The 16,139-nt window shown below is 44.1% G+C and overlaps 1 protein-coding gene across 3 annotated transcripts; it reads left to right on the top strand.

Annotated features, from left to right (window-relative positions):
* The first annotated feature begins 8,392 nt into the window (after positions 1–8,392).
* RFX5 (regulatory factor X5) lies at positions 8,393–15,338 on the top strand. 3 transcript variants are annotated; one of them, XM_011225121.3, is made up of 11 exons: positions 8,393–8,521; positions 8,716–9,159; positions 10,018–10,146; positions 10,343–10,376; positions 10,806–10,888; positions 11,146–11,265; positions 11,459–11,578; positions 11,702–11,783; positions 12,104–12,305; positions 12,555–12,652; positions 12,795–15,338. In XM_011225121.3, the coding sequence occupies exons 2-11, from the start codon at positions 9,026–9,028 to the stop codon at positions 13,794–13,796; spliced, it is 2,004 nt and encodes a 667-aa protein (XP_011223423.2). In that variant the 5' UTR covers positions 8,393–8,521; positions 8,716–9,025; the 3' UTR covers positions 13,797–15,338. The 3 variants fall into 3 exon arrangements, with proteins under 3 accessions (XP_011223423.2, XP_019655310.1, XP_019655309.1); XM_019799751.2 differs by lacking the exon at positions 8,393–8,521 and having other exon boundaries at positions 9,126–9,219; XM_019799750.2 differs by lacking the exons at positions 8,393–8,521; positions 8,716–9,159 and adding an exon at positions 9,235–9,606.
* The last annotated feature ends 801 nt before the right edge of the window (positions 15,339–16,139 follow it).

Raw genomic sequence — 16,139 nt, 5'->3', positions numbered from 1 at the left:
TCCAGCAGACCAGGCCTGGCACTCTTATCTCCATACCTGGACGGTGCGTTAGGACCTTTCAAAGCAGAGATGTCTCCTTTCCTTGCGCTTGGTCTTTATGAAAGCAATGAGAGAGGAGTTTCAGGAACCTAAGAGACAAAAGCTAGGCAGTAATTCTATTGATGCCTTTACTCCTTACCCAAGACAATACCAAGCAACATTCAGGTATCAGCCGACATTTTTCTCTGCCTTCTATAAAGGTGTCTTGTTTTAATTTATTAATTAATTTTAAAAAGGTGTCTTGTTTTAAATATTGGAGGAGTCTAGGACTCCCAAGATCCAGGGCACCCCAAGAATGTAACACACTTTTTTTCCTTTGGGGGTCTCTAAATATGCTCCTTGAAAGATCTACCTACCTTAGTCTCAATTGCATCCGCCTGCCTTACCTGCCACCTGGGCCAGGTTATCATATCCTTTGGAAAGCCTCCTTCACTGACTCCCCAGGTAGGGGCCTCCAGTACTTCACCTCAGCACGCACATATGTCGCCTTATATTGAAGCTCCCTGTTTACTCCCAGCACCTGGCTTGCATCTTAGCACATAGTATGCTTTAATGAATAAATGAATACAAAGGAGGTGTGTGGGATGAATGAGTTACAGGGAGCCTCGGGATTTAGTGGGTCTCACCAGATGTTTCTCTCCTTGATTTCTTCCCTGTCCTTTTCAATAACCAAACTGCTTCAGAAAGAAAAAGGATCATAAAGTTCTACATCATTTCTAAATATTTCTAAAAGCTTAAAATTCCATTCAACAAAATGAACCTCAAACACTTACCATGCCAGAAAGCAAGGAAACTATGAAGACTACAGAGGCTATGTCTAAAGGACAGGGCAAAAGACTGATATCTAGACTACAAAACTCCCAAAATTCAACAGTAAAAAAACGAAAATTTGAATTTGAAAATGGGCAAAACACATGAACAGACATTTCACCAAAGAGGATATAAAGATGTCAAGTAAGCACATGAAAAGATAATCAACATCAGTAGCCATTAGGGAAATATGAATTGAAACCACATGATACCACTACACACCTATCAGGATGGCTAAAATAGAAAATACTGATAATACAAAATGTTGGCAAATGTGTAAAGACTGGATCATTCATACGTTGCTGGTGGAAATGTAAAATGGTATAGCCACTCTGGAAAACATTTTGGCAATTCCTTATAAAAACCAGACATGCAGGGGGGGAGCTAAGATGGCAGCAGAGTAGGAAGACCCCAGGCTTGTCTTGTCCCTTGAACACAACCAGATAACTATCAAATCATTCTGAATACCCAAGAGATGGAACTGGGGACTGATAGAACAAACCACACAGCTAGAGAGACAGAAGAGGCCACATCAAGGAAGAAGTAAGCAAAGTTACCTTAAAAGACAAACCTCAGGCTTGAGCAAAAAAAAAAGAGAGAGAGAGAGAGAGAGATCAAACATGTTCTTATATGACCCAGCAATTAACCTTGGGCATACATCCCAGAAAACTGAAAAATGTATGTTCACACAAAAACCTATATACAGTTGTTCATAGCAGCTTTACTCACAATAACCCAAAACTGGAAATCATCCAAATGTCTTTCAATGGATTAGTGGTTAAACTGCTATATCCATACCATGGACTATAATACTCAGCAATAAAGAGGAATTAACTATTGGTACACACAACAGTCTGGATGGGTCTCAAGGGAATTATGCTGAGTGGAAAAAAAGCCAATCTCAAAAGGTTACATACGGTATGATTCAATTTATATAACATTAATGAAATAACAAAAGTATAGATTTGGAGGACTACCTGGGTAGTCCCTCCCCCTTCTCTAAAATAAATAAATAAAAATCTTTTTTTTTGAAAAAAGTATGGAATTGGAGAACAGATTAGTGGTTGCCAGGGCTTAGGGATGGGACTGGGGGGGGGCTATAAAAGAGTACACATAGGATCCTTGTAGTGATGAAACTGTTGTGTAGCTTGACTGTCATGATTGCTACACAAATCTCCAATACGATAAAAATTGTATGATAAATATACATACACATACATGTAAATGAGTGTATGTAAAGCTGGTGAAACCTGAGAAAATTTGGTGAATTGCATCAATGTCAGTCAGTTTCCTGGTTCTGACATTGTGCTATGGTCATTCAAGGTTTACCATCAGGGCAAACTGGGCAAAGGGTACATGAGATCTCTGTGTATTATTTCTTGCAACCATGTGAATCCACAATTAGCTCAAAAGAAAAAAATAATACAAAACTCAATTTGAAGGAGTTTCCCCTGGCCAAAGATAGAACAATTTGAGTTTCAAAAAGAACAATAATCGAAATAGATTGAAATATGCCAACTATGATAAAATCCAGGAGTTCATGGAAACGCACAGAAAAACCCTAATTGATCACTTTCAAAAGATCCTAGAAAACTGTCTTGTTATTCTGAAAACTGGAGAACAAAGAGAAGGAATCAAGTATCTATCTTGATTTTCCTCAGGAACTTGCCTTGGGATAACCAAATAGTTGATGGGGAAAAGTTTTTTGTAGAATTTCAACTAGTACATTTAGAAGGAATGATAGAATTTTAATAACACTGATTTGTAACCTTTAGTGACACGTGGACCTAAGCAATGATCATAAGTGGCTGCTAAAACCATTAAATGAAACACTAAAATGGAACTTTATGATGGTTAGAGCTGACCAACAAAACCTGAACACACTAACCAAACTGCACCACAGAAAGAAAGATGGCCAGATTATGTGCCCCTTGAAGGACCCGTGCCAAAAAATCAAAATGAATCTGACCAAGTCTCTAGATCTCACTGTCAGTTTTCAGGGAACACAGGAGACAGAGGAACAAGTTTTAAAAGTTTAAAAACACTACAAAGATACAATCATAAAAATGAAAAGTGTGGGAAACTCTATAGAGCAAATGACCTGTTTCCTCAAGGAATAAATTGAAAGAGAGAGGGTATAGATTAGAAAGATTTAAGAAACACATCAACCAAAACTAAATGCAATGCAATGTGTGGACCTTGATACTGATGTGAACATAATAGAACATAGCATTTTTTGAGAAAGTTGAAGAAATTTGTAGCTGTTCGATGATAAGAAGAAATTATGTTTTATTTTTTAGGTATCATAATGGCATTGGGACTATGTTTAAAAGAGTCCTTATTTTTTAGCCATAGTCAAGTATTTACATGAATACTTAATTATATACAGATGTACTGATACAATGAGTGTCTCCATTAAAATGACCTAGAGCAGATGAGTTGGAGAGTGGAGGGACGCAGATAAAACAAGATTGACGAGATGTTAATAATTCTTAAAGCAAGATGATAGGTATATGTATGCAGGGGATTATATTCTTCTTTCTACTTTTGTATGTTTGAAAATTTTTCATAATAAAAACTTTAAAAAAAGCTACTCACCTGTATCCTGGTCCTGGCTTCATCTCACTATTTCTGACCCCACACCACTGAAACAGACACTGCAAAAAGAAGAGAGTCCCTCCTGTCCCAGATGCCACACCCACCAGCAGCATGTGACCCAATCTTCCCTAATCCCTGTCGCACCTACTCTGACAGGACCATCTCTGTTGTACGCACAAAGATTCCACCCCCTACCCCGGCACCAGGCTAGAAGAGCATGAATGGCAAAACCGAGCTTACCGTGTCAAAGTCTAGGGTATCATCTAGGAGTCCTGCTAGCACCATGGTCAGCTCCATGAGTTGGTTTATGACACCATCCGGAACGTTCTAGAGAGTTTCCTGAGCTCAGGGACATTCCCAGAAAATCTGTAGCTCCGGTCCACCATGACAAAGGATTGACAGAGTACTGGAAGGTGTCCACCCATCATTGGTCCTTTTAGCCTAGTTAGCCCTCCCACCCATTGCGACTGGGTAAGTCTTTAAGGACAACCTCAGGTAGTTGCATTTACCTCTGGGGTTATTGAGGATCACTGTCCTTCCTGCGCCTTACAAGCATTTGATTGCCTGGCTCCATGTTCTAAATATCTGCTTCTTGCCATTCTCTGGCACACTATAGGAGTCCCTCTCCTGACTTACCGATTTTAAGGCCTGGCAAACTCTCTGCTCTAAACACTACCTGATTTAGAGGAATATGTACTACATTATGTTAAGTGAACAAATTAAGTTGCAGAGTTATATATATAAGAGAATAGTATAATCCCTATTTTCAAGAAAAAAATTGAACAAAAACTTCTAGTTAGGTGGACTTGTGTTTGTAAGAACATGGAAATGGGCATGGAGGATATTTACCAGAACATGTTGCCCCAAAAGGGTGAGGATTTTTTATGAAACTTATAAGCTGTTTCTAAAACTAGCCTAGAAATGTAAATGCATAGTGTTCCAGTTATCTGCTGCTGTGTAACAAACCACCTCAAAACTTAGTGGCTTAAAGCAATGGCAACAGTTATTGTTCACAGATCTGTAATTTGGACAGGGCTCTAAGGGAACTCTGTTCAGTGTCAGCTGGAGCAGCTTGAAGACTAGAGGCTAGAATCACCCGATGGCTCACTCACTCACATGCCCAGCGATTGACGCTGGCTGTCATCGGCAACCTGGGCTGGGGCTATGACCTACACATGACCTTTCCATGTGGCTGCTTGGTCTCCTAACAACATGGTGGCTGGGTTCCAAGGGTGAGTGTCCTGAGAGAGAGAAAAGAGGAAACTGTATCATCTATTCTAACCTAGACTTAGAAGTCATACCACATCTTCGACCGCATTCATTCACGGAGATAGTTACAAAGACTTTCTGAGCTTCAAGGAGACAGGAAATAGATTCATCTCTTGATGAGGAGGGGGCAAAGTTCTGTAATAGTCTGTGAAACCAGAAATACTGTTGCGGGGGCGCCTGGGTGGCACAGAGGTTAAGCGTCTGCCTTCGGCTCAGGGCGTGATCCCGGCGTTATGGGATCGAGCCCCACATCAGGCTCCTCCGCTATGAGCCTGCTTCTTCCTCTCCCACTCCCCCTGCTTGTGTTCCCTCTCTCGCTGGCTGTCTCTATCTCTGTCAAATAAATAAAAATTAAAAAAAAAAAAACTTTAAAAAAAATATTAAAAAAAAAAAAAGAAAGAAATACTGTTGCGGCCACATTTGGAAAATACAATTTTCTATATGTAGAAACTAATAATGGCAAATGTTCAGCATCAGATATCAAAACATAATTACATTAATTAAAACAGTGTGGGATGGAGGAATAGACAAATAGAATGGACAGAAGAGCAGAAGGTCCAGAAACAGACCCAACTATAAAAGGAAACTTAGTATACGATAAAAGTATGAAAGGAAACAGCTATAATAAGAAGGAAATGAGGGGCACCTGGCTGGCTCAGTTGGTGGAGTGCGAGACTCTTGATCTCCAGGTTGCAAGTTTGAGTCCTACGTGGGGTGTAGAGATTACTTAAAAAAAAATAAAATCTTTTTTTTAAAAAAAGAAAGAAATGATAAATATTTTGAAAAGACTGGCCAAAAAAAAGAAAAGAAAAGAGGGGCGCCTGGGTGGCACAGCGGTTAAGCATCTGCCTTCGGCTCAGGGCGTGATCCCGGCGTTATGGGATCGAACCCCACGTCAGGCTCCTCCGCTATGAGCCTGCTTCTTCCTCTCCCTCTCCCCCTGCTTGTGTCCCCTCTCTCACTGGCTGTCTCTATCAATGTCAAATAAATAAATAAAATCTTAAAAAAAAAAAAAAGAAAAGAAAAGAAAAGAAAAGAAAGAAAGAAAGAAAAAAGAAAAAGAAAGAAAGAAAAAGAAAAAGAAAGAAAGAACGAACCAGCCATCCATTTGGGAAACAAACAAATTAGATCCTATGGAAGACATTATTGTTGGCTGAACAACCATTCCTGAAACTCTTTTTCCTTGCTCACCAGAAGTAACTTACATCTTTAATTTTATGGTAATGATTCTATTACTTTTACTCTTTACCATATGTATTTATCCATAAACAATATATTGTTCAGTTTTGCCTGCCATCAAATATTTGTAAATTGCATTGCACTGTATGTTTTCTTCTGTTTCCTCACTGTTTCTAAAGTTCATCTGTGTAGACGCGTGTAGCCCTACAACATTCCGTCATATAAATATACCACAACGTACCACTCTGCTACTGATGGACATTGGGGTTTCCAGTTTTTGCTAATGCAAACAGTGAGACTGTAAGCCTTATTGCCTCTGTCTTTAGAGCATGTCTGTAGGAGTAGGATTGTTGAATCATAGAATATTCACATATTCAACACTATCAAGTAATTCCAAACTCTTTTCCAAAATTATAGCAAATTGCGTCCCCACCAGCAGTGGGTGAGGGCTCCTGTTGGCTCACAGCCTGTCAGCTCTCAGCATTGCCAGACTTTGTAATTGTTTCCAATTTAGTGGGTATGAAATCGTTTTATTGTAGTTTTAATTTGCACTTTCTTGATTACTATAGAGAGAGAACAACTTCATATTTTTGTGAGCCATTTCTGCTTCTTTTATGAAATACCTGTTGATATTCTCTGTCCATTTTTCTATTTGGGTGTTTATCTTTTCATTTGTAGAAGTCCTTTATGAATTCCAGATGATAATCCTTTGTCAGTTATGTGTCTTGAAAATATGTTCCAGGGGCGCCTGGGTGGCTCAGTCCGCCTTCGGCCCAGGACGTGATCCCAGAGTCCTGGGATCGAGCCCCACATCAAGCTCCTCCACTGGGAGCCTGCTTCTTCCTCTCCCATTCCCCCTGCTTGTGTTCCTTCTCTCACTGGCTGCCTCTCTCTCTCTGTCAAATAAAAAAATAAAATCTTAAAAAAAAAAAAAAAGAAAGAAAGAAAATATCTTCCAATTTGGAGCTTGATTTTACATTCTTTTCAGAGTGGTTTTTAAAATAAATTTAGGTTTTTAATATTAATTATCTAAATTTATCAATATTATCTTTTATAGTTTGCTTTCTTGTGTTTAAAAATTCACTCCCAATAGCAGAAGGCATTGTGTCTAGAGCATATTCTGAATCCAGATAGCCTAGTTTCAGATCTTGGCTCCCTCACTTACTGTGTAACACTGGGCAAATTATTGACCTCTTAGTGCCTTAGTCTTCTCATCTGTATAATAGGGATAATCACAGCACCTATCTGATAGAGTTGCTATGAGATAAAGTGGCAACATACGTGAGGCCCTTAGAAAAATCCTCAGCACATATTAAGCTCTAGATAAATACTCGCTGTTATTGTGATGATGCTTATCAGATCATTTTTATTGTTACTTCTCAGGGCAAGGTACATTATACCTTATTCAGCACTGTATCCCCTGCTTTTAACACAGTGCTTGGCATAAGTGAATACTTGCCTGTTTTTCTCCGTCTTAAGCCTTTCCCCCCATGCAACCTCGCGTTCTTATAGTGCTGTCAGAATAATCTCCCTTACACAGCTATGATACTTTTTCTCCCTTTACTGAAGTTTCCATTTATTCCCTGACACCTGCAAATTCCTAGGCCAGCATAATTTACCCCAATCTCTCTTTCTAATCAAAGTGCCCTATATCTCCCTTCATAAAACAGTGGTGGTTGGGGGTATCTTTCCATCAGTCTATACCCATATTTGTACGTGAGTATTTTCAAGTATGTATACACATAGTCTAGGACAGTGTTCAAGAGAATGGGCTCTGAAGGCAGACTGCCTGTCTTTGGATCCTGATTCAAGCACTTACTACATATATAACTGCGGCCAAGTCCCTTCACTTCTCTGAATCTCAGTTTCTTTGCCTGTAAAACAGAGACAATAACTACCTACTTCAAAGAGCTGCCATGATCATTAAACGAGGTGTTTATCATTTGGGATGGTGTCTAGCACACAGTAAACACCAATAAATTTTTGCTGTTATTAGAAAACCTTCTTGTGAGTATATCCTTATTCCCCCAAACTCTGCAATTCCTTGGGTTCTCCCAGCACCCACAGAAGAGAGTAGTAGGTTATTGGAGGCTGTAAAGGGCAAATCAAAGGTGACTCGATCAGACAGTATTGCTGTCCTCTTTACAAAAGTACACCGATGAGACTAGAGAATGCATTAGAAGTTGGACTGCAAATACAGTTTTAAGTGTAACATATCTGTTGTGCAAAACAAAATACATCCATGCAAAAGAATGGTAACTTACAGTCCCTGACCTCTGAAATTAGATGCGAAACTTGGTCTGCATGTGCATTTTTCGTGGCAGAGGGTTCACTGCTTTCATTTGATTCATGAGCTAAAATAATTCTTAACGAAAAGGGTTAAGAACCCATGACCTATACAATACAATGTTCTCTGAGAGTAGAGAGTTCCTGCGGGCATCCAGCACCCCCTGGGGGTGTCAGTCAAAATTCCAAGGTTCGCTGAGTGCCGAACTACGGGGATGCAGATACATCAGCAACTCTTCGTAAGGAAATAAAAGTACCCACGGGAAATCCAGGAACGCTTGGCATTTTAACTAAATGCGGTACAGCTGCGGAGGTCTCGAGGCCTCCATCAGAGAGGAATGTAAGCCTGTGTTTGCAGATTTGTTGTGGAGTGCCTGTATGCTGTTGAGGGCGGGGGGACGGGGGGGGGTGCTCAACTTGTTTCTCATTAAAAAGAGGGTATGTGAGCTTACAGCGAACCTCCATCACTACTACTCATTATTTTCTAGCCTTTTTTTTTTTTTTTTAAGTCATCCATTGATTCTTTTCTTCCAGTAGCTCTGGCGATCGAAGGCAAAACTGAAACCCGGAAGGAGGGGCAAAGGAAAAGTAAGCTCCAAAGGGAACCCAGCGCCCGGTCTTTCGTCCTGCGGTCCCTTTAAGAGAAGAACCTCTTGGGACCGGCAGTCCCAACCGACCCCAGTTTTAACCGAAACCTAACCCGGACTTCCCCCTCTTCACTCAAATAAGACCAACTTTGGATTTTCCCTCTCCTATTGACCAATCAGAATCTGTTACCAGGCAGACTTAAGCTGCCGCCGGGGCGAGCACGGCGCCTTCTGTCTCCGGGTGGTAGCAACGACCAATGAGAGAGCAGGTCGTCCGAGTATCTAGGCAGATCGGGACTGTTCCAGCCATTCAGAAAAAAGAAAATAAAGCAACGCACGAGCCCGCTGGGCCAGGACCGTGGGGCTGGGCTGGAGTGAAGGTGGCTACGAGGTAGTTTCTCTTTCTCCCTTACCTTTATTGTTGCTTGTGTTGGAAGGCGACTGTTCAAAGGTAGGGAGGGGGCAGTATGAGTTGGGAGGAGAGCAGAAAAAGATTATGGCTGTATTTTCAACAGCTCCTTCACCCATGTGCACGTGCCCGGAATCTGGGACCCCGTTCCCCCAACCGGGTTTCCTACGCCCAGCCCAGGAGTTCGCCACCCTGAAACCCCCACCTAGCAGCAACGCGGGATTGAATGCAGGGGGAAGGGAGGGGGTGGGGGTGCGCCTCAGGATGGGAGGTTGAGGGAGATGACGTAGGGACTGGCGACGTGGGGAGGGGGAGCCGCGGGGGAAGCCGTGGCGAGATTAAGTAATGAGAACTTGGGCCCAGTGTTTTCCAAGGCTGGAGGGGCAGAATATGTCCGTATCCTTTCTGACCTCCCAGGAAAATTCAGGGGTGAGGAGTAGCTTAGAGAATTGGAGAACTTTGTTTTGTGGTTATTGTTTTTGTTTTTTTAAGGGGATGAGGGCAGTTCGGGGCAGAGGCACAGATGGACATGTCTAACGTCGATTCCCAGGCCCTCTATCTCTTCCTTTACAGTTTTCCACATTTAGGAGACTGCAGAAAGGTGGGGGGCAGATAGAATGGAGATGGCAAAGATCTCTTTGGGTATATGTGGGCCTGGAGAAGTAATGGGATAATTTCTAATTTTTGGAGAAGGCAAGTGGTGAAAAAAAAGACCACTGAGGAAATTCAGAGGCTTTCTTTCTGTTTTTCTGTGTTTTGGGGTAGGGAGATGAGGAGTGTCCCGGGGCCTCCAGGGGAAGGGAGGTTAAATCTTTATGCCTGGTCTCCTCTCAACTCTAGCCCTCATGCCGGGATGGCAGAAGATGAACCGGATACTAAGAGCCCGAAGACTGGGGGAAGGGCCCCCTCAGGTAGTGCTGAGGCGGGAGAACCCACCACCCTTCTTCAGAGGCTCCGAGGTACCATTTCGTAAGTACTCATCACCACGTCCAAATCTTGCTCCAGAACTGTAGCACTCCACTGCCTCTCCCTGAGCGAGTGCATCTGAGCATGGGGAGCAGTTGCTGGGCACCCGTGAAGCATCTCATCCCTCTTCCTCTCCCTAACAATAAGACACCAGAGAAAATGTTGTGTGTGACCTCCAGCTTTCTCCTCTTCTCCACAGCAAGGCCATGCAGAACAAAGTCGAGGGAATCCTGGTAAGTATGTTTGGGAAGAGGGCAATAGAGAGGTGGAGTTGGTGGGGGATGAGGACGATGAAGATATGCATGGCTGAAAGGTTCATGTGGCAGAGGCAGTGTTGTCTTCTCTGTCAGAAGATAATTGGCTTTGCAACTTGTTGCCAGGTTGACCTTGGGCATCTTACTTCATCTCTCTGTGACCTGTTGTGTAGACGCTCAGTGGGAATAATATCAAAGGCGATCTCCTCCGCTCCCCCTCTCACCACGGTAGCTACAAGGGCACTCCTTAGAGCACAGTGAACACCTAGCCCCAAATCATTTCTAAGGTCCTTTTCAGTCTGACAGTCTCTAAGGCAGCTAGACTTTTGGGGAAGCATCAGAAGATCCTATCTTGGGTCTTTCTTGGCCTTATTTTTTCTCCTGCCTCTCTGTTCCTCCCTACCTCAGCAAGATGTACAGAAATTCTCAGACAACGACAAGCTGTATCTCTACCTTCAGCTCCCCTCAGGGCCCAGTACTGGAGACAAAAGGTAGGTGGGTGCTAGAGTTTCAGATATCAGAGGTTCTGGTTCTTAAAGGAGGGCTCTGTGGGATGGAGCTGGGTAAATAGGAATACCCATAACAGCTGTCCTTGAGGAGAAGAATAGTCCCTGTTCTGCCCTGGTTCACCAGGAAAAGGTGGGTTCTGGGTGAGGTGATTTGGTGCAGTACTGCCGAAGTGATAGTCTGGCTAGAACCACAACAACTGCTAGGATCTTAGTAAGGCTTGTCCCTTTCATTCTTGCAGCTCAGAGCCAAGCACACTCAGCAACGAGGAGTACATGTATGCCTGCAGGTGGATCCGCAACCACCTAGAAGAGCATACTGACACCTGTTTGCCGAAGCAAAGTGTTTACGATGCCTATCGGTGGGTGAATGGGGCCGGGGCGGGGGGTGTGGGTTGGCGGGCATAGAATTACCCCCTCCTCCCTGGAGAGCTCCCTGCCTTGATAGAGCCTGACTTCTTAAAGGGTTTCCCAAACCTGATGCCAGGGACCCTCCAAATCTAACCATGACCTCCTTCTCTGAGTGTCTTCCCACTCTGCCCCCCACTCACTCAGGAAGTATTGTGAGAGCCTCGCCTGTTGCCGCCCACTCAGCACAGCCAACTTCGGCAAAATCATCAGAGAGATCTTCCCTGACATCAAGGCCCGAAGGCTTGGTGGTCGGGGCCAGTCCAAGTATCCTTGAATGGAGAGATTGGGGTTGGAGGACCCGGGGAGGAAAACTTAGGGTGTGGAGGGCCAGGAGCTTCCCACGGGCTTGGAGCTCCCCACTGTTGGCTGCTTTTTAACTCGCCTCAGATATTGCTACAGTGGCATACGAAGGAAGACCTTGGTATCTATGCCACCCTTGCCTGGACTTGACCTGAAGGGCTCTGACAGTGTAAGTAACAACCAACCCTCCGATTGCACTCTTCTCCCCAAGGTGGAGGGCTGACACAGCCTAGGTCATTCTGCACACAGCCTCTAGGTCTCCTATATACCTAGGATACCTGTATGCCTATCCTATATACCACATCCATATAGGATATGCCCTTCTCCCTACCCTGTGGCTCAGGCAGAGGATGAAGAGAATTTGTGGGTTTCTGGGATGAGTTACTCCCGTCTCCAGTCTGATCTTAAGTATGGCTGACATTGGTATCTGAGAGGGGCCAAGGGTTCTTTAGTTTGGAGTGTGATTGGGCATGTTCTTCCCCACTGTAGCCAGAAATGGGCCCAGAAGTAACCCCAGCACCTCGGGATGAGTTGGTGGAGGCAGCCTGTGCTCTGACCTGTGACTGGGCAGAACGAATCCTGAAACGGTCCTTCAGTTCCATTGTTGAGGTCGCCCGCTTCCTGCTACAGCAGCATCTCATCTCTGCTCGATCGGCCCATGCCCACGTGCTCAAGGCGATGGGGCTTGCTGGTGGGTGGAGACTCTCTTGTGTCCTAAGAAACTCTCATCCACTTTCAACTTCATAGGCCCTCCCCCCTACTAGGATAGAGACACCGTGCATTTGTCTTCTATTCCTAGTGACCCTTGTAGGACATTAGGACATGCCTTAGACCACCTTCTTCCCCCTTCTCCACCAGTCAGTCAGTCAGAGTCACCTCACTTGGCCATTGTTTCCTCCTCACCCTCACCTTATTACCTTTCCCGGCACTTCTGCGGAAGACGATGAACGTGGCCCTCGGGAGCGGTCATCTAAATCCAAGAATGGTGTAGAGAGCCTAGAAGGTGGAGTCCATAAGAAACCAGAGAGACCAGCCCAGGTAAGGAAGTTGATGCCCCTGACCTAGCTGCCCTGGGCTGGAGGCTAAGTATCCCCTTTCCCATATTTTCTCACCCTCCTGTGTCTGTGTTTGCTCTGATGTCTAGTCTTCCCACTTACTGTGTCCTCTCTTTACCTTTTAGCCTCCTAAGGAGCTGGAACCCCGGGCTGGGGCTGGCCCCCCTGCACGTGGCGAGCGGAAGAAAAGTGTAGTGGAGAGCCCAGCCCCAGCAGCCAATAACCCACAGGTTAATGCCCTGGTGGCCCGGCTGCCTCTGCTCCTTCCCCGGGCCCCTCGCTCACTTATTCCACCAATCCGAGTCTCTCCACCCATCCTGGCCCCCAAGCTTTCTTCAGGCCTGAAAGTGGCTACACTGCCTCTGCCCAGTAGGGCTGGGGGACCCCAGGCAGCTGTGCCCATCATTAACATGATCTTACCAACCGTTCCTGCTTTGCCTGGACCTGGACCCGGACCCGGACCCGGGCCTGGGCAAGCCCTGCCTGGGGCACTCACTCAGCCGCAAGGCACAGAGAACAGGGAAGTAGGCATAGGTGGTGACCCGGGACCCCATGACAAGGGTGTCAAGAGGACAGCTGAAGTACCTGTGAGTGAGGCCATTGGGCAGGATCCACCTGCTAAAACAGCAAAACAGGATATAGAGGATACAGGAAGTGATGCCAAAAGAAAACGGGGGCGCCCTCGAAAAAAATCGGGTGGAAGTAAGGAAAGGAACTCTCCCCCTGACAAGTCAGCAGTTGCCATGGACTCTGCCCAGTCCCCAAGGTTACCACGGGAGACATGGGCCTCTGGAGGGGAAAGCAACTCAGCTGGAGGGTCCGAGAGGCCAGGGCCAGTGGGAGAGGCTGAGAAGGGGATGGTGCTTGCCCAGGGTCAGGAAGATGGTGCTGTTTCCAGGGGAGGAAGGGGCCCCAGTTCCCGGCATGCCAAAGAAGCAGAAGATAAAATTCCTCTGGTCACCTCAAAAGTGAGTGTCATCAAGGGCAGTAGAAGCCAAAAGGAAGCTCTTCATTTGGTAAAGGGAGAGGTAGACACCGGAGCACAGGGTAATAAAGACTTAAAGGGGCACGTGCTTCAAAATTCCTTACTCCATGAGGGGAAAGACCCCAAAGCAACACCCCCGTGATAGGTATGTGGGGAAGAGTGTTTATACCCACATTAACTCTACCTGCCTAGTAGAGGCCCCTCTGTGCACTTGCTTCTCGTTTGGCTCTTCTTTTCCTAAGGGAATTCATTCTCATGTACAGACAGCTGAGGCACCCTGTCTTACACAGTGTCTGGCTCCTGCCTCCGACCTTTCCAGCTTGATACATTGGCTAAAGCCATTGATAGATCTGTCATGACTGTCTTACCAGGATCTCTATGCTCTCCTGTGGGAAGATAGGGACGGACTAAGTATGATGAATGTACTGGCTAGGAATCTTTTGGTTTTAAATCGTAAAACTAACTCAAACTGGCTTAAAAATAGACTTACTGGCTCACGTAACTGGAAAGTCCAGAGGTAGTACTGGCTCCCCGAAAAGCTGATGCCGTGGCTCAGTGTGTCTCTAAATACCTGATTGGTTTCTCCCCTGCTGCTACCTTCTGTAGGATCATCTGAAACCTGGGCCACCTAGTGGCTGCCAGAACTCCTGGGAGTATGCATTTTCTCGTTTATATCCAACCAGAAAGGGGGGGCATCTTTGCGCCAGGCATCCTAGCAAAGCCTTAAGATGGACTCTGATTAGGCCAGCCTGGGTCACATGCCAATCCCTAGCCAATCACTGTGGCCAGAAGGATGGTGTATGCTAATTTACTCTTTCTACATCAGGGAAAGGCTGTGATCAGCCTCCTTAGAATCACACAGGTCTCCAGTTGGGAACTGATGCCGGGCAGTTCCTGGGGAGGCAGCTGACACCTGGCCAATACCAGGAGGTACTTGTGGTTTTAGCTTGCTAGGTTGGGATAAGCTACACCTGTTTCCTTTTCCCCTCACCATCTTGCATTTTCCTTACTGCAGCAGTAACCTCTTTCCTCTTGTAGGCCCAGAAGGAATGAGAGGGAAGTCACTCTCCTTTAGGGACTATCTCTTTTGTCTCATTTAGATGACAATCCCTACATTTCAGAGATGGAGATCCTTCCCTTTCTTGTTTCTGAATGTTAGTTTTCTCCTCATTCTGCTTCCCTATCCCCGACCCTACTGCCACTTTCACCAAGTGGAGTGAAAGATTTACTTCCTAGTCATTTTATTAAATCCATTCTGTATCCACCAGGTGTCAGTCTCTTGTCATACATGTGTCAGGATTTCAGCCAGGATTGTGGGTCTAGGCTAGGTGTATGGCAGGAGGTAGCTTTGCACATCAGCCAGCACCAGTAAGAAGGGAACCCAGACGTTATCCTTCAAAAAGCAGTAAACCAACCAATATTTACTGAGGACCTACGTCGTCTTCTGCATAAGGGTAGCTTCTGTCAGGGAATCTTGGTTCTACCCAGGAAACAGATTTTCTTTCAGGGAGACTTCACTCATTTGTTTCCACCACAGATTTTTTAAAATTATAATATGTAATATTTGGTATCTATAAAGAATATATTTAACATGAATAAATTATGAAACATAATATTAAATGAACACCTTTGACCCATCACCCAACTTATACATTATACATTAAAATATTAGAAATACCATTGAGTTTCTTGTGTTCCTATCCATTCCTATCTCAGTGCCTCTCCCTAGAGGTAACCACTGTCCTTAATTTTGTGTTTATTAGTTGCCTGCCATAAACACACACACACGTGTGTGTGTATCTATTTAACCATATATGTATAATATTCTTTAAAAATTATCATTCAATATTGCTTTTTTTAGCTTTACAAAAATTTTGTGCTCTAATAGTCCCCTGAAGTTTGCCTTTTTTTCACTTAACATTATTTCTAAGATTCATCTATGTTGTAAGTAGCTGTAATTCGTTCATTTTAGCCTGTGTGATATTCCATCAAGCACATAAGCCATGAATTACTTACGCATTCACCTATTAATGGACATTTGGGTTGTTTCCAGTTTTTTGCTATTGCAAACAATGCTGATAAGAACATTCTTGTAACTGTTAGTGCCTTTTTTGAAATAAGATTTTTAAAAAGGTTTCTAAGATGGTTCATTTGGTCTATACACCCTCTGAGTTGGAGACTGTTCCCTCTTTTCTTATTCTTTGGAACAGTTGACATTAGATTGAAATGAGCTGTCCCTTGACAGTTTGGTAAAACTCAGCTGTCGAACCATCTTTGCCTGGCATTTCTTTTTGGGAAAAATTTTAACCCTCGATTCAATTTCTTTAATAATTATAGGCTGTCTGGACTTTCTATTTCTTTTTGAGTCAATTTAGGTTAAGAGTTTTTCTAGGATTTTGTGCATTTCATTTTTTTTTTTTTAAAAATTTTTTTTTTTCCTTTTTTTTTTTTTTTTTTTTGCCTCTGCTCTCTGGGTAGTCATGTC

Source organism: Ailuropoda melanoleuca, chromosome 2 (assembly GCF_002007445.2).
Source record: "Ailuropoda melanoleuca isolate Jingjing chromosome 2, ASM200744v2, whole genome shotgun sequence".
Taxonomy (NCBI): Eukaryota; Metazoa; Chordata; class Mammalia; order Carnivora; family Ursidae; genus Ailuropoda; species Ailuropoda melanoleuca.
Note: the sequence above shows the minus strand (reverse complement) of the source record. Positions and strands in the feature narration are given on the sequence as shown.

Coding starts and splice junctions, on each gene's coding strand:
- RFX5 (XM_011225121.3), top strand. CDS start 9,026: ATGAGAGAGCAGGTCGTCCGAGTATCTAGGCAGATCGGGACTGTTCCA. Junction 11,266..11,458: donor AGTGTTTACGATGCCTATCG/GTGGGTGAATGG, acceptor CCACTCACTCAG/GAAGTATTGTGAGAGCCTCG. Junction 11,784..12,103: donor ACCTGAAGGGCTCTGACAGT/GTAAGTAACAAC, acceptor TCCCCACTGTAG/CCAGAAATGGGCCCAGAAGT.